This window comes from Cryptomeria japonica, chromosome 5 (assembly GCF_030272615.1).
Source record: "Cryptomeria japonica chromosome 5, Sugi_1.0, whole genome shotgun sequence".
NCBI lineage: Eukaryota > Viridiplantae > Streptophyta > Pinopsida > Cupressales > Cupressaceae > Cryptomeria > Cryptomeria japonica.
In genome coordinates, this window is record NC_081409.1 from 800,472,833 (window position 1) to 800,496,510 (window position 23,678).

Sequence of the window (23,678 nt, forward strand, 5' to 3'; positions counted from 1 at the left end):
GCAATTTGGCAAGTATTAGAATGGTCACACAAATATCTAACCACATATATGTTGGTGTTTCCAACTGGTTGTTTGGTTATCTCTATAAAGAAGCTATCTTTAGTCCTTGAGACTCTTAGATTAGTGGCCAACAAACATGAGACAATAAATTGTTCTCATCTACACTTTAGGCTCTATTAGACCTAGAGGCTAGACCTTATTACAATATCTTAAAATTTGGCTTTTATAATTTGAGATATTGTTTAAAGTAGACATGTTCTCATTACAGTCTGAATGATTTTATATCAGATTAGCTATACTCTTAATAACCTATCCACCTCAACACCTTGAAACACGAAACAACTTGAATACACTAAAAAAAGATAAAATGTAGTTTTTCTATTTTAGCGTTTTGAGAATCTAGGTTTTGGAACATAATTTTTCTTAGATTAGTTCCTATTTAGGGCTACATAGTCAAAATATCACACATAAATGTCTTATTTTGACAACAAACTTCTTACTCAAAGGATTGATTAAGATATCACTACTTTAGAATGATGCCCAAGAAAGGGTATTGTAGTGTCATAACTTGTATCCCTTTACAATTTCACACTCATTTTTGTGGTTGTGCCTCATGCTCTTGATTCATCTATGATTGTGCTCAATTTCATGGCTATTTTTGGAATCTTGATGCAATCCCCTACTCAAAGACCATTGTTTTGGGATAAAATGCTAGGACAAGGGCACATAGCGCCCTTAACCTCTTGGACTAGGGTGCCTAGTACCCATGTACAACCATTTTGGCTCCAAATTTGAAATTATAATACTTGGCTTTGCAAGTAGAAGAAAAGTGTCTTCTAATGTTGTCCTTCTTCACAAATTAAACACGAAAAGATTAAGTTGTGTATAAATACAACTCTCCTCTCTCATTTGAACATACATCTTGAAATTACCTCTTCACATTAAGCATTCCAATTACGCATTCAATCAAGAATCTTCCAGGCAACTGAGGAGAAGTTTGAAGTCAAACAATCAAGCATTTGAGTTTAGCAATCATGATCAAGCTATGTGTTCCTCCATGATGCATGCATGCACTAACATCCATGAAGAAACATCAAGCTTTATGTGGGGCTTCAAAGAAAAGGATTTCACATCAAAGGTATCATTTCAAGAATTTTATTTAATGTTTCTAGCATCTTTCATACCAGGGGTAGGCTCTATTTATATTCAACATTGTTGTAATGAAGGTGGAAACACCAACACAGGGTTTGAATTAGGCAAGCCCCTATACAACATAACATTTTTCCCTATCATGTGTGTATAATTTATAGATATGATAATCAAAAGTTACAAAAAAATCACAAAGCAAATTGAGATGCACAATCCTAGTCTTCTAACAAATGAAAAATCCTAGACTATGCCAATTAGTTAACTCAATAAAAAATTTTAGGCTGAATTTTGGAGGGGAACATCTACAGAGAATCTTGACATGAAATCTAAATCCTCAGTTGATGAAGACACCTCTAAGTCTAGGGAACCTATCTCCATAGACCAACACTTTCAACTCTAGATTTTATTCATAGGTTCTTATCTGTCTCCTAATTCCACATTTGTCCTTCTATGTTTTCTTCCAATTCTACATTTGCATGTTTACATTGCAGCTTGTCAATTTTGCATCATTTTACCTAGCTTTTGCATTTTCACATCATAATCATATCCAAACATATTAAATAAAATGGGGAACAATAAATCAAATTTGTTCAACTCTCCTTGAGGATTGAAGTTAAACTTAATTGATTGTTCCCTCAATGAAATTATCACAATTGGAAATGGTGAATTAATGTCCCTATTTTTCATTTCTACACTAAGACCCCATTTCCAAACATTTCATTTTAGTGAACCACCTCTATTTGCACAATTTTTGATTTGGATGTTCAAATCTAAGTTTATTTTCATAAGATTTTTAGATTTAGAATCATTTATTTGAAAATTCATCTTTCATGTGCTTTCATTCATTAATTAATCATCATTTTGTTGGCTCATATTGCTTAATTATGTGGTTAATTGATCATATCATTATCACATAGTTTAAGCATTTTCTTAATCAGTTGCATCATTTATATCATTTTCTATCATTACTTAATTTATTGTATTATCATTATTCACGTTTATATTAAATAAATTATCAATTAATAAAAGGCATTGTAAGCATAAACCAATTCCCCTACCTTTGTCTCTAGTTAAATTCGTTTCTTATTTCTTAGGAACAATTGTGTGTTGTTGGAGCTTGTACTTGTTTATGAGTTTCTTAAACTATTGTTTTGAATCTATATTTTTTGTAAAAAGAAGTTATAGACTTTTGGTCTTCAATGCTTTAAATGCTAATGGTGTTGAGCTTGAGTTAGGTGTTAACTTATTCCCACTTGTAAGATTGAGTGAATAATCTTCTCTTAGTCCAATGCCCATCTGACCTAACATTATTGAAAATTATTCCTTTCAAGCTTCTAATGATGAGGATGACCCTTCAATACATGTGTCTAACAAACACTTTTTGGATGATAGTAATTAGTTCTCGGATTTAAAATGAGGATGGTGGTTTTAGAATCTAGACTAGGATAGTGATGTAGTAGTAGTATTCCTAGCTGCAAATCTAGCTATCTTTCAAATAATCTTCACTTTACCCAATGTTGAATGATAAGATGGGATGAAACATGCACTTCTTTTAATGTCAAATGATAAGATGAGATGACATGGATTTTCAATAAACATATTATTTATCATGCCAAAGGTGTATTACACTGACATAGGGACACAAAGACGTCCATCAATAAAAACTAGAAGCATTTAATGTGATGTGTTTGTGACACTTAAATGCATGAAAATATACACACACAAATATAATTTTCAATTATTTTATGCTAATTATATCTTCACTTCCACCTCTCAACTACCGCTCACTCTTAGTTTCATCATCAATCAATTTTCTCTATCTTCATCACGTAATTATCTTAATCTACTACTAGCATATATATCTTAAATTTTAATCTATATAAATTACGTCAAGATATATCAAGGCGATGAAATTTTTCAACGCCGTGATATATCTGAACAATTTAATTATGGGGATTGAAAGTGTCCCTACATATAGCCCACTTTATTATCAAGGACAAGGATAAGAAGGAATATAAAATAAAAATATAATAATAGTATTGTAGTCTTAATAGATTTTTTTGCTTTGGTCAAGAGTTTAATAGAAATATAAAATTATAATAATAATTATTTAATACTAAAAGTGTTTTTACTTTTGTAAAGAGTTTAATAGAAATATAAAATATAAAATATAAAAAATAAGAATATATTAAAACATAATAATATAATTATATCTTAATAATAATTTAATATTAATTATCATATCATTATATAATGACGATATAATATTAATTACAATATAATGATATAATATTTTTAAAAATAAAATAATAAATAAATATGATATTTTGAATAAACTTTACTTATATTTTCAAAAACTAAAAATCCTACTTTATTATTATATTCTTAAACATTGATCTTTATAATCACTAGATATTAATACATCAAATCATATAGACGATAAATTTTATCGCATTAAAAAAATTAATAATTTATAATATATTGAATAGGTGTTGAAACATTATTGACAATTAACTTTTTCCATTTTAAAAATCAATGCACAATTTTTTTATTTTTATTTTTAAATGTTGTCAGCATCATCACAACATAAAACTTCAAACTTGCCAAGCGAATTTGATTCCAATATCAAATAATCCAAGCTAAAGCTAAATTTGTACATGGCACCTTATTGATGGAGATTCTTCTTGTAGTGCACGATACTTGTGGCGATGCATTATTGGACATGTCTATTTAGTCTTAGTAAATCAAATTTTTAATTGCCCGTGATTCATTTTCTGTCTCGCATTTACCATACGTCCTACACGCCCATGTCGTATAGGTCACGTCGTCCTCGTTGTTTTTTTGACTTTTAACTGAATTTTTTAGAGTAATAATTGAGAGAGCGATATTGACATTTTGATACTATTTTAAATAATCTATGATATTTATATTGGCATAGGTGATTGTAATTTTTTATGTTTATTTATTTTATTTTTAAATAAGTTATGTTTTAATATTTTAATGGAAAAAATTATTTAATTTTTTGATAATAATTAAAAATAAAAAATTCATTATTTTCAATATAATTAAATTGTTAAAAGATAAAATTTCGATAAATAGGATCACTTTTTCATATGAATGAAATGAAATCATTATTGATTATTTGACCATTTCATGTTTAAATAAAATAAGAATCATAATTTCTTTAATAAAAGTTAATATTCATAAAAATCTTCATTCCAATTAAAAAATAATAATTTTCCATAACTTTTAGCGTGCATTCAATGAAGTCTATTAAATGAAGTTTACATTTTACTCATAACAAACTCTTTTTTCCCTTCTTTTTTTCATTACTCTCTAGTCTTTTTTGTTGTTTCAGTTTTTGTGGAGGTATTATTTATTACTCCAAATAAAATAGAACCCTCACCACTTGTCTCCAGCCAGATTCAAAGCTGGACTTAATGGATTTGTATTCTTGGTGTTTAGTATTTTAGAAGAACATTTATTTTAGAGATGATTCTCTTCTATTATAAGATATCTCTCCCCATATTTTACATATATTTTTTAAATATGAGTATAAAAATCATTTGCATTTCATTTATCTATATATAATATAAATATTAATAATATATTTATTGTAGAATGTTCTTTTGAATTAAACTATGTATGTTTTTCATTGGTACCACTCAATTATCCAAAAACTTACATTCTACAATTTCATGGACTCTCGAAAATCTATAACAACTAATTTATTTATTATTTGTATTAAAAACTTTCATATGTAAATTATTGTCAAATTTAAGATAAAAGCCAAAGTCCATGTTGTAAGCACTTAGATGGTGTGGAGTTCAAATTTTCTACAATATAAAAAAAAAAATTGTTAACACAATCATGTCATTACATTCGTTTGCTTATGTTGGGGTCCATGGAGCGGAGCTTCCTAAAAAATAGAGTTGGAGCTACTAAATTTTTTTAAGAAAATTTTAAAGTGGGTGGTCCCATGAATTTTGTATACAAATTTAAGCTACCAAATTTTAAAAAGCTGTGATCTCGTGAATATAAAATTGAACTTAGATTTCTAACCCCACCCTTTTTTACAAACTCACATACATAAAAAGTGGCACTCCTATTTTTTTTTGGAAAAGATTCATACAACATTTTATAGAGACACAAAATTGTCTTCACCTAAATAAATTAAAAAAAATTCACGAATAACATTTCATACAAAGACAAAAATTGTAAATATTTTAAAATAATTAAATTTTGTTTTATCCATTAAATTGTTCAGTCCCGTGAAAATGCCGTAAATCTCTCAACATGAGATAAACATGGCCTTATCCGTGTTTCTGAGACAAAAGAGACGGCAAAATGGACCCCAATCCCAGATACAATGACTCCAAAGCTTTGTTTTATTAATTTGTTGTGCGACACACGCTTGTTCAGAACGTATAAGAAACTCCTATTTGCAGACCAAACATACAACAAATCCTGAAACAAATTTCTGAATACATCGACTGCGGTTAAACACCAAAACTCTCAACAAAAAAAAAATTAGTCATGCAATTTCTAAAGTCTAGATTTGATAAATTTCTGGATTAATTTGTGTGTAAATTTTTTAGTATCAATTTTAGAATCCTATTAATTTCAACATTAAACAACAGAAATGATGAAAAATTATGGATTAACAGAAATTATGAAAATTTTACAAAGAAATTTATCAAATCTCAACAAAATTCCACATCAATTTCTGAGAAGCATTTTATCATGGCGATTGCAGCCAACACAAGCTTTCCGATTTCATTAATCATCAATAAGGCGTAGCAGTTACATCCAAAACCGAAATTAAAATACAGGAGAAAATAATTGCAAGAGTTTCTTAAAGGAAAGGGAAAAAACAGAGGGAAAGCAAAGCAGAGGTTTTTACACAGCGATTCCTCTCCGAACATGAAAATTCTGAGCAGTGCTGTAGCTGTGACTGCGAGGAAACCGAGGATCGGCTTCAGGAATGCTTGTTTTGAAAGATCCTGGAAAATAGGCGGGGCTGTCCTCGTCTATTCTTCCTACAGAAGGCGGCGTACTTGCAGAACTGAAACTCCGCGGAAAAGGATCCTGTTGCTGCTGTGCAGAAGAAGATCTGGAAAGGTATGGATTGCTCCTCTGCGAAGCAGCCCTGACAAGCTCCCTGAATTCCTCTTCATTTCTTGAAGAACTTGTGCTGAAACTCTTTGGCAGAGAAGCAGGCATCGCAACTCCTGGACCTCCTGCAGCCAAGCCGCTATAATTTGCCCTTCCTGCGCACTCTGTCAAGCTTCTCACATAATAATCCCTCGCTTTCGCAAGGTATGGAATTGGAGACAAAGCTTTTAAGCGCCTGTAAAATGACTTCCCTCGCTGCTTTTCTGAAACTTCAGCGGCTGGAACTTTCTTGGCAGCTTCCATTGCAGGAATTGCTCCGATGCAAACAAATATTGAATTCTTTGAATCAAATCTGCGCACACAGGCTTTTAAGAAGTTCTATAGAAACTGTGGGCTTGTGGGAAAGCATATAAAGAAGTGTGGGATATGCCTGCCTATTGTTAAATAAGGTACAAGCGCGTCATTTGACGTGGTCGTGAGGGCAACTGCAACTGTCGGAATTTAATTTGGCAGCCGTTTGATTGATTAGTGAGGAATTTATACGGGCTTTTTATAGAAAGAGTGATTTAAAGGGTGGAAAGCATATAGTAGTAATTTTAAAATATTAAATGGTTTTATAGGGGAAGGGTATCAGTAGTCGACACATTGCAATAGTGGACAGTTTTTTGTCAACTCACAACTTTTTGTCAACCCAACCCCCCAGTTACTAGATTGTAGAAGAGCTCAAAAAATTGATAATGAAAAGTTCATTAATGAATATCACATGTACTAGTAGTGGATAACTATGTACAAATGTCCGAGTAGTGGTGCACAAATGGGCTAATTATGGTAAAAAAAAAGTTGATCAACTATTGGGTCATTTGTCCACTACTATTGTATATTTTGAGTTATATGCTATTGGCGCAAAGGTGATTATGTATTTGGTGGCACTTTTAAATGACCATTTTTTGACCTTTGCGGACATAATGAATTCCACATGTGCATCGTTACTACCGAGAAGCCAGATCCTTAGTTATAAATAGTTAAGTTGTATAAGGAGACAACAAAAAAATAAATTGAAATCTGATGTACGGTTTGAGAGCTAAAAATGCCCAAAGTTAGCTATGTCCGCTACTGGTATGCTTCCCCTAGTAAAAATAATTTTTTTATTAAAAATAAGATGAGGTGTAAAATTTTTGTTAATTTTTGTTTCTTAATTATGTTTAATTATTGAAAAAATTGACTATTAATTGTGAACAAAAAAATAAATTTTTAATGAAAAAATACTAATCATAAGGGTTTCAATTGCCAACCCCACCACTTGAAACCACATCTCAATGACAATCATATCTTACATCATGATACAAACAACCATGTCCTACATTGCCAATTCCTTATCACCACCTGAAGCATCACCAAAGGAGCCTCCCTAAAAAGCTACATGGTCATCTCTTCTATTCCACCTAAGGCATCACCAAAAGCACCTCCCTAATAAGCTACATTCAAGGTAGGGAATTTGACCCCATAGAAAACCACAATAGCTCTTTAAGGTACACTACTTGTTGGTCTCTAAATAGGGCAAAACAGGAAGCAATGGGAACTCCCAAATGACCATAAGAGTGTGTAATCATCAAATTCTTAACAATTAGACTCAAATCAATGTTGAAGGCTTGCGACTCTATACATAGAAAATGTCTCTGATGCAGAGCCCTGGTATAGGTATAGGATAGGTTTCCCCAATCCAAGGACAAACCAAGGACTCTAGCAATCATTATAGACTCTAAGGGGTCAAGAAAAATCAATTTGACAAGCCCCACATCCTTACCTTTCTAAGTGCTTCCTCACAAGGTCACTTACCTTGAGTGCTTCACAAGGTCTTCTAGTGATTCTTAAGGACCCTATAGCCCAACACGGTTTGGTTCTCTCTCCAATTCATTAGTTCTTATCTAGGGTTTGGTTTGAAGTCCCCTAGGTCAAGAAGACTCTTTTCAATCACCAATTTAGGTTCCCTCTAACGATTTGTACCAACTGCTGCAATAAGGCCTACAAATCCTAGTAGCCCCGCCATACCGGTTTTCCACAATTAACTTCTTATTTCTCCAAAGGACCCAAAAAAATAGTTCAAGATTTGGATACCCTTTAGAGAGTTAGAAAACATATCCCATGGGTTCTGACATTTTGGGAACACAAGTGTCCAAACCCTATCTTGGTTAGGAGACCTAATAGCCCCAATTAGGCTTATTTTACAAAGGAGAGGGTAGGCACATACCCTATCTTGTCAAACCAACGTAATGAAAACTCTTAGGGCATGGTAAATCCACCAATTCCTAAGTATTAGGCAATGATCAGACCCCTAACACCAGATGTGAGACCTATTTGCTTGCACTTGCACGGTGGGCACATGGAGTTGCTCACCTTAATGCATCAAACCCTTGCCTCCAACCGATCCTAACCTGCAAAAGGCTTTCAAAATATTAAAATACATTAGCCATACTTGCATCTCCTCCAGAGCCGTGGGTCACCCATGAAGGATCAACAAGATGAGGCCATTTCTTTGTGAAACCCTAGGCAAAACTGTCAATTCTAGACCACTTCCAGAAAATGACCGGTTTCTCCCTTGTCCCGATGAATTAAGACCTCAAACTTGATGCATATGAAAGGTGTTTGGCCACTCTAACACATCCTACTGGTTTCCTACTTCCAAAATGATCGTATAGTACGATACCCCGATCAGAACAACAAAATTACAGGAAATTCTAAGAATTTTATTGCTTCCATGATGCCAAATGTTTACAAAACTCTTCTCTCTCCCCAATGATGATTGGGAATGACATTTTATACCTTAATCAATGGTTATCAACCACCATTTGAACTTTCATGACCATTGGAAAGAAGTTTCTCTTTGTAACCAAAAGTTGTCATGAAAGTTGTCATCAAAAGTTGTCATGTTTGAGCAACTTTGACACATGTTAAGTCTGCATACCTAGAGTTATTCCAACATGTCTAAAACCTTCCTAAGACATCCCCAACACACATACATCTACAAAATACTCAACTAAATACCCCTAGGCCTATATGCCCATGGTGGCTTATCAATTTGCCAAATCCATGTCATTGGGTAACAAAGTGGGGTTTATTACAAAAATCAAACAAAGCTATCCTATTACATATATTGAAAGGTCACATTCCCATGTGTGCCCTTTAGGCCTTCATTACCCTAATTGTCTTACTCATGAGGTGCCCCTGCACCATACTCTTGGGGTGAATGAATCTCAAGTGCTTCTGTTTATAGTGTCATTGTAGGCAAACTTAGCCTAAGATAAAATTGAATCCCACTTTTCACCATGCTATCTTGTAAGGAATCTCAACAAATTCCCTAATGATCTATTTACTACTTTTGTTTGTCCATCTGTTTGTGGATGATAGGTTGATGAGAAAGATAGATTGGTGCCAAGTTTCTCCCATAGAGTTCTCCGAAAATGGCCAACAAATTTGACATCCCTATCGGACACTATATTTAATGGGAGTCCATGAATCCTTGCTACTTCTCTGAAAAATAAATCTACTATATAAGATGCATCACTAGTGGACTTACATGGCAAGAAATGTGCCATCTCACTAAACCTATCCACTACCACAAATACACTGTCAAACCCCTTTTGTGTTCTAGGTAAATCCATTACAAAGTCCATTGACACACTTTCCCAAGGTCTTGAGGGAATGGGTAAAGGTTGATAGAGACCAACATCGACGCTTCTTCCTTTTGCCTTTTGGCAAATGGTGCATGCATCTACAAACTTTCTTACATCAACCTGCAATTTGGGCCAAAAGTAGTGCCTCCTTACCAATTCAAGTTTCTTGTCCAAGCCAAAATGACTTGCCATAGCCCCACTATGCTTTTCCTTGATGATATTAGTCCTCATTGAGCACCTTGGTATGCACAATTTCCCATCTTTGAAGAGAAGTCCATATTGGATCAGAAAATCAGAAAATTCCACATGATACCTTTCATCAAATTCAGTACATACCTTGTATATCTCCTTGAATTCCTCATTTGCAACATACATATCCCTCAATGCATTAATCTCCTTGAGGAACACCTTGAGTTGTAGCCATTGGATACTCCATGGATGGGAGTAGTTGAGAGGTTGGACAGTTTGTTTCCTTTTGGAGATGTTGATTGCAACAGAGGCATGAGAATGGTGATAAGATGAAGAGGCAAAGACAAAGATGAAGGTGATGACTTTAATCCAAGGCACTAATTTTTTTTCTTGCAGGTTGATGTTCCCTATGTTTCCAAGAGACTTGGAAAGATTTTAAAGTTGGCAGTATGGTGTAGGAGCACCTTGTCAACAGTCATGTCATGAGTAATTTCATAAGGTTTTGAGTCTATGATTGTCTTTAAGTTCATTTGGATGTAATTCAAGGCATGATGAGTCATTTTGTAAGGCAATGTCACTCATTTGTAACAAGTTGCTCAAGTTGAGTATTTGGGTCCTAATATGGTCAAGGAGGCCAACATTGTGTAAAAGAGTCATGAAAGGGTAAAAGTGATGTAAAAGGTTGTTTTGAGTCCATTACAGGGTTTTCAAAGTGTCTAAGTGAAGTTTAGAGGTCATTTTTTCTAAAATGTGAAAGTTGTCAATGATGTAAAGTGTTGTTAAGCAACAAACCATGTTCTAAAAGTTGCAAACCAAGGATGTAATTGGTCTTGGGCAGTTGTAACTGCCATATGGATGTTTGAAGGTTATAAAATCCATCATTTAGTTGAATCCAATGGGGGTGTGTATGATTGGAGGAAGGAAATGAATAACATTTGAAGTTTTTACATAGTCCACATTGTTTTATGGGTATTGCAATATGATCATTCATGTTTTTCTTTATGAAAAATAATTTCTCCATTGGAAATCTACTGGATATGATAATGGCATGCGCTAAATTTGTTTTCCCTTTGGTTTCATTTAATTTCAATCACTTTGAAGCAAGTTATGCACGTTTTGGTGAAAACTATCAGTCTATCAAAACCCTCAATGAGGGTTACTAGTTTTACAAAAAATGCTATAAGTTTGGATTGAACAGTTGGATCTTTCTGTAAATTTTATGGATGGTCTGTATTGAGGTTATCTAAAGGTCTACCGAAGCGATTGGCTAATTGTTTGCATTTTCAAAAGATATTAATGACTGTTTGTTTGCATTTTATTGTGAAAATCAGACAAATTAAGTTTTGGGACAATGATAGGTTGGTTTGTTCACTTTGTTGTAAGGGGACCTCTCTATGTTTATGAATATTTTAAGGCACTATTAGTTTTTGTTTTTCATGCAAATAAACCCCTCTTGATGTGCTTTGGAACTTATTGGAAGAGATAAACAAAAGACCTTTATGTTGATTGTCACAATTAGGACATTATTTCAGTCATAAAAAAAATGGAAGATTGTTTGTCTTATTTTGCATTTTGGACTCACAAGAACTTAAAGGATTGGTGATAGTTCTATATGGATGGTTTGTTTCATGATGCTCTACATCAGTTTCCTTGCTAGCCAAGCTTATATATCTATTTTAATTATTATTGCCATAGATCAAAATCCATGAAATTTTGTGATGTTTCAACTCCTTTAGTTTTTTAGTCAAAATTCATTCATCAGTATTTCATGTGAAATTATTTACAAGAGCTCATCTCTCACAAATATGAATGGTCCACTTACAACTCATTACATCTAGGAAATGTTCACAAGGGTGAAGCATTGAGATTTCTTAAGAGTTCACCCATCTCAATACTACTCAGACTCAAACATACTAAACAATAGAGCTTTCCCCTTAAACTAAATCCACTTAACTTATTATCTCATCTATAAAACTTTCACTTTATAAATCATTAATCATAGAACTCTCATTATAAAAAATAATATTTTTAACAAAATCAATTCACCTGCTGAAATTTTTAACCAAATTCATTGACCAATGTTCAACTAATCAAATTATGTAATATATTTTTTCATTGACCTATATTTTCTCGATAATAATCCAAAACAACTTTTCCCACAAACATAAGTAATCCACTTCACACTTCTTACCGTCTTATCCATCCAACCTGTTCAAGAATATCAAGTTGTTTAAGAAAAGCTGAGGAGATAACCATTCTTAAAACAATCAGTGCAAACCGGAACTAACGGTCAAATATAGCGGTCTAAGGCACTAGGCGATAATAGGTAAAGGTCAAAGAGGGCATAAGAGCAAGACAGAGAGAGTCCGCAAAACAGGCAAGGCGAAAACAACCGGATGTCCTGGTCAAGCAAATAATCATTTACTTAATAAATAGGCATCCGCGGAAAATCGGACGTCCTGGTTAGTATGGTCAAGCAAACAATCATTTAATTAATAAATAGACATCCGCTAAAAATTGATTAAAAGATAGTTCTAGCCGGTGCTGGAAGACTAGGATGAACTTATGTTCTAGTTTCAATGCACATGTGAGGACTCACGCTGATTTCTAACCGTGCCTAGATGGTAATGGATATAATGGCAATGATGGCACTTCTTATCCATAGAAGTTATCCCTTTTTAAGACTTTCCACGCTTTTATTCACATTTTGATTATATTTTCATTAAATTTTTTTATATCTAATTTTACATCATTTTATTCACAAGGAATGTGATTGTTTTTTTTGTTTTTTTTCAGGTCTTTAAATTGTTTTTCTCTTTATTCTTAGTAAATTGTATTTATTTATTTTTTATTATGTTTACATTTGTTAAAAATAAAAATATATTTTATTTGTATTTCATATATTTATACTTATATAATATAAATATTAATAATAAATTTCTTATAGAATGCAAGCTTTTGGATTAAACTTTGTATTTTTTTATTGACATTAGAAACCATTCAATTATCTAAATGTTTTATGTGCATTCCAACTGTACATTATCATCTTCCTAAAAATAACATGCATTCTACAATTTCTTGGACTTTCTCAAAATCATACCAACTGGATTCATACCAACTAATATATTCATTACTATAATAAAAACTCTCAATCATTATCAAATTTAAAATAAAATGAAAAAAATTGTTAACACTATCATATCATTGCATCCCATTACTTATTATCATTGTAAATTACCTCTCATTATAAATATATAAATTATCTATCAATCTCTTTTTAATTCAACACTCTTTTCCTGAATTAAAAAAATAAATTTGACAATTAACATTTACTACAAACACAGAAATTGCCTTTACCTAGATAAATAAATAAAAAGCACATTTAACATTTTATACAAACACAAAAAAGTTTTGTTTTATTAATGTTTTGTGCGACAGACCCTGTTCAGAGAGCACAAGAAACTCCTGTTCCTGAATCAAATTGTCTTTACCTAAATAAATAAATAAAAAGCACATTCAACATTTTATACGAACACACAAATGTTTTGTTTTATTAATGTTTGCACGACACACGCCTGTTCAGAGAGCACAAGAAACTCCAATTTGCAGGCCAAATGCACAACAAATCCTGAAACAAATTTCTGAATACATCGATAGCCGTTAAACACTAAAACTCTCAACAAAACTAGTCATGTAATTTCTAAGTCTAGATTTGATAAATTTAGATTTGATGCATTTGTTATTCATATCAGAATGAAATGATTTGATAAAGTTTTGAATTAAATTGTGTAAAAAGTTTTTACTATCAATTTTCAAATCATATTAAACTATCATCGGAATGAAATGATTTGATAATTTTTTAATTAAATTGTGTGTAAAGTTTTCCGTATCAATTTTCAAATCCTATTAATCTATCATAATAAAATATTAAAAAGCACAAATGATAAAGAAATTTACCAGAAATTTATGAAACCTCAACAAAATTCCACATCAATTTCTGAGAAGCATTTGATCATGGCGATTGCAGAAAAACCAAGCTTTCCGCTTCCATTAATCATCAATAAGGCGTAGCAGTTACATCCAAAACCGAAATTAAAATATTGGAGAAAAGAATTGCAAGAGTTTGTTAAAGAAAAGGGAAAAAACAGAGGGAAAGCAAAGCAGAGGTTATTACACAGCGATTCTTCTCCGAACATGAAAATTCTGAGCAGTGCTGTAGCTGTGACTACGGGGAAACCGAAGATCGGCTTCAGGAAAGGTTTTCTTGAAAGATCCTGAAAAATAGGCGGGGCTGTCTTCGTCGATTCTTTCCACAGAGGGCGCCGTACTGGCGGAACTGAAGCTTCGCGGAAAATGATCCTGTTCCTGCTGTGCAGAAGAAGATCTGGAAAGGTGTGGATGGCTCCTCTGCGAGGCAGCCCTGACAAGCTCCATGAAGTCCTCGTCATTTCTTGAAGAAGATGTGCTGAAACTCTTTGGTAGAGAAGCAACGCCCGGACCTTTTGGAGGCAGGCCGTTGGACCTTCCTGCGCACTCCGTAAAGCTTTTCACATAATAATCCCTCACTTTCACAAGGTATGGAATTGGAGACAAAGCTTTTAAGCGCCTGTAAAATGACTTCCTTCGCTGCTTTTCTGAAACTTCCGCGGCTGGAACTTTTTTTCTGGCTTCCATTGCAGGAATTGCTCTGATGCAAACAAAAATTGAATTCTTTAAGCAAATCTGCGCACGCAGGCTTTAAATAAGTTGTATAAAAACTGTGGGCTCGTCTGTGAGGTAATCATATAAAGATGAAGTGTGGGATTTGCCTGCCTATTGTGAATAAGGTACAGGCGCGTCATTTGACGTGGTCCTGAGGCAACTGCAACTGTTGTGTTTTAATTTGACAGCCGTTTGAGGAATTTATACGGACCTCCTTTTCAAGTATAAAAGATATATTAAATAAATAGTGATTCAAAGGGTGGAAAGCATTAAGTAGTAATTTTAAAAAATTAAATAGTTTTATAGTCAAAAGGTTAATTTTTTTAAGAAACATAACATGAGGTGTATAATTTTCTTATTTAGTCTTTTAATGTGTAAGTAATTTATGTTTGTTTAATTTGTCTATCGATTTTTAATATAAGAACAAACTCTTAAGGAGAAAAAAATTAAGAATGGGGTTTCAATTGCCAACCCCACCATTTGAAACCACACCTCAACCACAATCATATTCTACATTGCCATCCCAACCATGTCCTACGTTGCCATGTCCTCACCCCCCTGAAGCATCACCAAAAGAACCTCACTAATAAGCTACACCACCATCTCTCCATAGCACCTAAGGCATCACCAAAAGCACTTCCCTAATAAGCTACGTTCAAGGTAGAGAATTTGACCCCATAGAAAACCATTGGTACACCACTTTGTTGGTCTTTAAAGAGGGCAAATTAGGAAGCAACTTAAGTATGTTTAATTATTGAACACAATTTGTCTATCCATTTTTAATAAAAGAAAAGAAAAAATTAACGAGAAAAGAATTAAGAATGGGGGTTTCAATTTTCAACTCCACCATTTGAAACCACACCTCAACCACAATCATATCCTACATTGCCATCCCAACCATGTCCTACGTTGCCATCTCTATACCACCTGAAGCATCACCCAAAGAACCTCCCTAATAAGCTACACCACCATCTCTTCTATACCACCTAAGCCATCACCAAAAACACTTCCCTAATAAGCTACATTCAAGGTAGAGAATTTGACCCCATCGTTCAAACTACTACTAATTCTTTGGCGTACACCTCTTTGTTGGTCTCTAAAGAGGGCAAATTTGGAAGCAATGGAAACTCTCAAATGACCATGGGAATGGGTAATCATCAAATTCTTAACAATTAGACCCAAATGAGTGTTGAAGAATTGCAACTCTATAGATAGAAAATGTCTCAATGCTAGCCAATCTTATATCTATTATAGTTATCATTGCCATAGATCAGACTCCATAACCTTTTATGTGATGTTTTTTGAGGTTTCAACTCCAATCAAACCCATCTATCCATATCTCATGAGCACTGTTCATAAAGAACTCATCTTTCACAAGCATGAATGGTCCACTTACAACTCATTACATATAGGTGATGATCACAAGGATGAAAGCATTGTGATTTTTCCAATGGTCACCCATCTCAATACTACTCCAACTTAAACACGCATAATCATAAAGTTTTCCCCAAAAATCAAATCCACTTAACTTTTTACCTCATCTACAAAACTTTCACTTTATAAATCATCAACTATAAAACCCTCATTATAAAATGGATAATATTTTTAACGAGTCAAAACATACAATATTTTATTAAAATTCACCTACTTAAATTTTTAGCCAAATTCATTCATCAATATTTCACAATCCAATAATCCAATTATGTAATATTTTATTTGATCAACGATAAATATCCTCAATAATAATCCAAAAAACTTCTCTCTCAAACGTGAATAATCCACTTTACACTTGTTACCATCTTATCCATCCAACCTGTTAAAGAAGATCTAAGTTGCTTTACAATGTGAGCAGATAACCATTCTTAAAAACAATTTGCTGAAGAATGCAAACCGGAACCGACGGTCAAATTTAGCGGCCTAAGGCACTAGGCGATAATAGGAAAAGGTCAAAAAAGGAAATAAGGCAAGGCGGAGAGAGTCCGCAAAACATGCAAGAGGAAAACAACCGGACGTACTGGTTAGTCTGGTCAAGGAAACAATAATAATTAGGCATCGCTTAAAATTGATAATAAAGGTATATATACCTAGTTCTAGCCGGCGTTGAAAGACTAGAAGCAACTTATGAATACAATTCTAATTTCAAAACACATGTGAGCAAGGTTAATTTTTGACTATGGGAAATGGATAACAATGGCGAGGATGACACTTTAACTATAGAAGTTATTCCTTTTAAAGACTCTCCGTTATCGTTGAGACTCACCTTTTTACTAAGTTTGCATAGGATTCAACGCTTCCTTAAAAGAGTTGTAGTACAAACTTGAATAAAAAAACTTTTAGGTTGCACAAATTCTAATAAGAAAAGTTTTTGTCATTTTAATAGGAGAAATGGGTATTTTAAATGATTATTTATAAATCATATAATTAATCAAGAAATATAAAATAATAGTATGGTATAAGAAAGATGAGATGATACAATAATTTATTCATGTTGGTTAGTTTTTTTATCTTTTTTAGTCATTCTCTATCATAGAAGATGAATTGTCACTTCTTTATGTAAGCATAAATCTCATTCTTGTTAGGGGCTTGTCTTTTAGTGCACATAGAGCCTAATCTAATGATGCATGCTAAGAAAACTAGTCTTTCATAGTGCTACAAAGGTTGTAAAGTTGATAGTGCTATGTTGGTTTGTAGACACCTAATATTTCCCTTGTACATCCTTGTCTCAATCAACTAAATAATTACATTATCTAGTTAAATCCCTTTCACCTATTGTACCCCACTTAATTGAATAATTTTATTATTTAAATATATCTATCTTCCATCTTCCAACTAGTTGAATAATTGCCCCAAATTTTCACCTCACATGGCTAAAATAATTAAATAATTGTACAATTTCATTGTTATTATATTCTCCCCACCAAATTTTAAGAATAAAGGGGGTCCTAAATGGACTTGCCCCCCCACATTCTCCATGGTTGCAACAACTTACTAGCCCTTCATATTCCAACAACCTCCACCATGACTAATGCCACATCTCATCTTTTTTACTTGTTTTATTAATGAAATAAATTGGATTTTATTATTAGTTAATTATATCTTGATTATTTGATTATGATTAAATATATTATAATTAGTGTAATTAATGTAAATGTAAATGAAAAGATGATAATTTAATTGTGATATTATTATGGTTCCATATGATGTACATGCTTCGGCTATGTTCTGAGGGCTAACCTATTGATGTATGACTGATTGCAAGTATGAGTCAAAGGTGAGAATATGATTGATGAGAAGTGATCTAGCCACTCGGTAAAGAATGGCCATGATGGGAAACCTATTTCACATACCACTTAGTTTCATATAGTTTTGCATTTTAAATGACTTAATGATTGCATTACAACTTAGAATGATTGCTTAGTTTTTTTTATGTTAAATTATGTCTATGATTACTATTTTCATCATGACGCTTCAATTGGTTTGATTGTAAAACAAAACTACCTACCTTGTATTCATATTCTTGTACTTGCTACCATGGGGGTAGCACCTTTCCATTAAAAAAGAGAAAAAAATTACAAACATATCAGCAAAGAGAGAAAACCAAGACTCTTATGGCATCAATGACCTCCCGAGATCTCTCCAACTACTCAGAAGTTAACAATTTCTCATTCTCATTGATCATATATTCATGTCTCCATATTGTTCCCCCTCAAATAGTCCCTCATCATTGCGATGGAGTTTGTCACGTCCCCATTCTGGATGGTCTCATCTATGTTGATGGCATCCAACACCAAGCCCTCAAAAGATTTTATTTTCAATTTCTAAATCCTTCACGACCAGCTCCCACATCCCTAGAATGATTAGCCATTGGACGACCTTCTCAACCATAACATGGTCCTCGGTGGTCCTTGTAATGTTAATACACAAAGCACTCGAGGAGTTCAACATTGTGTACATGAGGCCCATCAAGCACCTTATTTCCAATATTGTTGTGCATGACTCCCTCTTCCACATCTCCACTGTATTAAAAAATATCCTTTAACTGCTCCCCAACAAACTTTTATATAGATATTTACATTCACACTCTAAAATGGAAATGAACTCTACCTCCTCCACACTAGACACAAAAGACCCCACCATACTCACTTTCATGCAAAAAAATTAATGACCAAGTTTCTACTTCGAGTCGACCTTTATAGATAGAGATTGGAATGACCACTCATTCATCAGTTTACCAAACTTAGACCAAATCCTGAAGGAGATGGTTTTTGAGACATGCATACATAATGTGGACTACCCTCTTGAATTCTTAATTTCTTTCCATGTGATCCTTGCAAAGGGAATGGACTCAATGTCCTACCATGTCAAAATTCTACAATGGAGGTGTTTGTAATTGCACCGCCATTCAAAACTAGGCTGACCCAAATAGTTGTGAAATTTGAAATGATAGTGATCGATGACATGCTTAGAAAGATAGTTTGCTTCTTTATTTGCCTCTTGATATATATGCTTTATCATATAGTTCATTTCATCTAGAATCTCACAGATCCCATTCAAACACATGGTTAATTTCCAACTTGGAGCTTTAGCGAGATTACATCTCTAATCACATCGAGAGAATCACCTTCGATATCAATCTGTTGAAGGTTTTCCTCCATGCATAGTTTCAGGATGCAAAGAAGAGTCACATATTCAACATCATTATTGGTACCATCAGAAAGCTTTATCCACCCCTTCATACCAGTTCTCTTATTTTTTCCTGATGATGAAACCAACACCAGGTGGTCCAGGATTGCCTCTAGAAGCACTGTCAAAATTAAGTTTCAAACAATCTTTTGGTGGTAAGGACCACTTGACATCTCATCAAGCCTTATTATTTTATATGGGTAAGTGCAAGAAGTTGTGTCCACTTTTTGGCCAAAAAGGGGAAGTTTTTTCCCTTTTTTTTCGATTTCATCTTGTTTGACCTAAATATTTGAGGCACTCAAAGGATGATTCTTGAAAAAATTTAGTAATAGAAAATGTAGTGCTCGAAGTCTACTTTCCAAATATGTAATTTTTTTCAATACCCAGATCTTAAAAAGGAAGTTTGAATAGGCATTAGTAAAACCTATAGTTTAAAAGTCACTTTTTAGGACCATACCATGCCCGTGTACGGCAAGCATAATTTGACCTAAATGAAACTATTTTTCTTTATCCTTTTGGGAAAAGATCTATAACTCACTCATCTTTGATGAGGATATTTTTTTGTAATTTTTTTCCATATATTTTTTTTTTGTTATTTTTTAATTGGGCATAATCACTGTTTTGTAAAATCCGCGTGTACGACAAGCATAATTTGACCTAAACTTAACATTTTTTAATTTTTTTTTTTAAACTGTATAGATTTGTCTGTAGTTTGATGCCATATAATTTTTTTTTCAAAAAACTTAAAGACAAAAAAGTTATTAAAATTTTTAAAAACCATGTTATTTCAAGTTTATGGATCTCTTTCATTAGAAATTATTTTAAAATTAAAAATATTGATCCATTCTATTAAAAAATTATATATTTGGAATCTAGACAATGTGTACTATAATGGGTTTTTGTTGTTTAAAAAAATTCTGAAAATTAGGTGTTCAGATATATTTTTGAAGTCATTTTTTTGTATGAAGCTTGATTTAGGCTTGAAGTTGCAGGTCAAACCAGTTCCAAGCCTCAGGTTCAGCTTTCCGAACCATTTACCAAGCCTATTTCCGAACCTAAAAGTGGCCCCCCCCAAAATCTTTTTACAAACGGGATCTTGTGTTGAGAACGGGATCCCGTGTTGAAAACGGGATCCCGTTCTTTATTGCAAATTATTTTTAAAAAAAAGCAAACGGGATCCCGTTTCTAATTAAAATGGGATCCTGTTTTCAACACGGGATCTTGTTTGCTTTTACCATTAATTTTTTTTTTTGGAATTGTATAAATATATGATCATTTAACATTATAAAAGATGTCGATTCAAATGTGCGAGTTTTTAAATTATATAGTATGATCTAGTTGTCCTTTGGATGCTTTTTGGTTGCAATTTTAGATCCATTTTTTGAAGGTGGCATTTATTGTATAAGTTTTTAGTCATGGGGTCTAAACAATGTCAGAAGAAGAAACAAAGGAGGAAATTGACCGTCGAGGAAATTCAAGAAGAATGAGAGAAGGAGGCCAAACGTCAAAGGGATAGAAGAATGATGATTCGACAAATGAATAATCCTGATGCTTCTGGATCCACAACAATGGAAGAGACAAACATTCAAGATGATGCCTTGGGGGATTAGATGGACGTAGATGATGCAATTATGGATGATGATGATACGAATGAAATAATTATGAAGAATATTCCAAGTACATTATCCTCAAATCCAGGTACATCTTCAAATTATCCAGGCACATCTTCAAATCCTTCTCTACAAGACATGGATAATGTGATTATAGGTGATCTTCATATTGCTGATTTAGTAGAAGCTGGATATACCAATGTTGAGATTGATAGAATTGTCCATGAAAATGAAAACCTTCATGTTGGTAGAGATGAAATTCTTTTGAATGTTGAAACTGAAAATCCTCCAATTGTTGAAGATCAGGGAAACTTTTTTATAAAAATTGAAAAAAATGTTTTGGATAATCTTCCTGGTAAGATTTCTTGGAGACAGATAAGAACATATGCCAATAGAATATACAAAGAGTTTTTTTATCGAAAAAAACTTGCAATTCAATGTCAACTTATGATGCAATTGATGAGAATGTGGAAAATGAGAAAAGTGATGAAAAAAATAGGCATCTATGTGAAAGCATCAAAAAAAGATGAATCTGTTAAGCATGTTATGTCTACTGTTGTAAGAGCCATTGAATCTATTGGTACAACAAGTCGATCTAAAGATAAGAATGTGGTGCGACGAGCTATAACAACTGCCATAGTGAATAAAGCAACCCTGAATAAAAGGATGGTAAGCAACATTAGTGGAATTTTAAAGATGCATCCTAAAACATTGGTTAGAGTAGCTAAAAGAAGAGAAAGTATTGAAAGTGATCCAATCAACCAAAGTTGGAGTTTTAGTGGTAGACTTTGTAGGTCAGATATGAAATTGAATATTGAAGTGAAATCTTTGGTTGAAAAGTTTTGGCATGATAATACAAGGGTATCATCTAATGCTAGAGATGTTCTAAAGTTGAGAGTGGGGTGTAAAATTCGTGACCCTCATCCAAAACACCTATTAGACACAACTCAAACTGAATTTTATAGAAAATTTTTGGATGAAGTTTTGGTACCTGGAAATATCACTATAAGTCAAAGATCATTTGAAAAATGCAAGCCCTGGTATGTGAAAATTAACAAGCAAAGAGTCTCTTGTTGTTGTAAAACACACGTGCAATTTCATTACTATTATGATGTTTTTCGATACATACGTTGTGTTTTGCATAGTAACATGCTTATCCAAGAATGTGGTATTGATATGCCACCTGAATCAATCAAAGAATTTGTAGCAAATTTGTTTTGTCAAAGAACCGATGGACAATTATTTTATTTACATTCATGTATTTCTGGACAATGTTCTAGTTGTGGCAATTTTTCATCACTAGTAGAATATATGCATGAGAGTAGTGAAACTGATTTTGGACAACAACTAGTGGATGTTAGAAGATTTAAGAATGTTGAGTATCCCTTAAAGGATGGAAAAACAAGAAAGCGTGTCGATTTAATCACAGAGAAGGTTAGTGTACATGCATTCATGTCAGAATTTAAAAGTAAGATTGTACCAAAACATGTGACACACTCATTTCCAGTTGGAAGTATACTATCAGTGGTGTACTTTGCAGAAAACTATACTCTTAAGCCACAAGAGGAAATTCAATCTCAATATTACAATTCCACTCAAGTTGCTATTTTTGTTCATATTGTTTATAGACACGCAGATGATAGCACAGAGGATGATAGAAAAATCCTAAGGGAGTATCATTTCTATGTGAGTGATAATAGGATGCACTCGTTAGAGTTTGTTCAATATTGTTTTAGCATATTCTATAGAAATATAAGAGAAAGAGGAATCCAGATGACAAAACATCTTATATGGTCAGATAATTGTACTGGACAATTCAAGAATGCTCGAATGTTTTATTGGTTAAGCAGGGCTCACAAGGAATACAATATCCAACATATATGGAGTTTTTTTGAAGCTGGACATGGCAAAGGAGAACATGATGGAGCTGGTGCACGTGTTAAAAGAATTCTTGCTAGAGAGCAATTAAAATTTGAAGATAATGTAAAATTTAAAGATGCACATGCAATTGTAGATTGCTGCAACACAACCTTATCTACTAGATCAAGTGTGAACTCTACAATTCAACGATTCTTTTGGTTAGTTGAAGAGGAAAACATTGTGCCGAAACTTGATTGTGAGACAATTAGCGGATCAGCGAAATGGCATTCATTTAAGAGTTCAAATGCAAGCACATGGACTATATGGATAAGGGAACTTGCATGTTTTTGTTAGTTTTGTATTTCAGGTGATTCTGATGTATGTGAGAATACTGAATGGGTTGAAGATTGGAATCAAAGATCGTTGACTCCTACTCAAGCACAAGATCAGATTAACACAATTGAAGATAATGATGAACTATTTGCATCAGATGATTATGATCATGTTTCAGACCTTGTACAGAAAGGTAATCATTTTTTATTATTTTGTTGGCCATTTAATAAAATTAGTTTCAAACGTTTTTATATTTGGTGTAAATTAAAAATGGCATTTTTTAATTCTAAATTATGATAATTTATTAATTTTTTGTTTTTCTAGGACATGTGTATGCCATTGTTGCACCTAAGGACAATGAAGAGGA

General features: G+C 33.1%; 2 protein-coding genes across 2 annotated transcripts; both read right to left on the reverse strand.

Moving 5' to 3' along the window:
• Nucleotides 1-5,899: 5,899 nt before the first annotated feature.
• LOC131075594 (uncharacterized) lies at nucleotides 5,900-6,769 on the reverse strand. The gene has a single exon (XM_058012448.1). It carries the CDS (start codon nucleotides 6,565-6,567, stop codon nucleotides 6,049-6,051), a length of 519 nt encoding a protein of 172 aa, XP_057868431.1. The 5' UTR covers nucleotides 6,568-6,769; the 3' UTR covers nucleotides 5,900-6,048.
• A 7,376-nt stretch (nucleotides 6,770-14,145) lies between these two features.
• LOC131075530 (uncharacterized) lies at nucleotides 14,146-14,973 on the reverse strand. Its single transcript, XM_058012374.2, has one exon. It carries the CDS (start codon nucleotides 14,796-14,798, stop codon nucleotides 14,295-14,297), a length of 504 nt encoding a protein of 167 aa, XP_057868357.1. The 5' UTR covers nucleotides 14,799-14,973; the 3' UTR covers nucleotides 14,146-14,294.
• Nucleotides 14,974-23,678: the final 8,705 nt, after the last annotated feature.

Coding starts and splice junctions, on each gene's coding strand:
- LOC131075594 (XM_058012448.1), bottom strand. CDS start 6,567: ATGGAAGCTGCCAAGAAAGTTCCAGCCGCTGAAGTTTCAGAAAAGCAG.
- LOC131075530 (XM_058012374.2), bottom strand. CDS start 14,798: ATGGAAGCCAGAAAAAAAGTTCCAGCCGCGGAAGTTTCAGAAAAGCAG.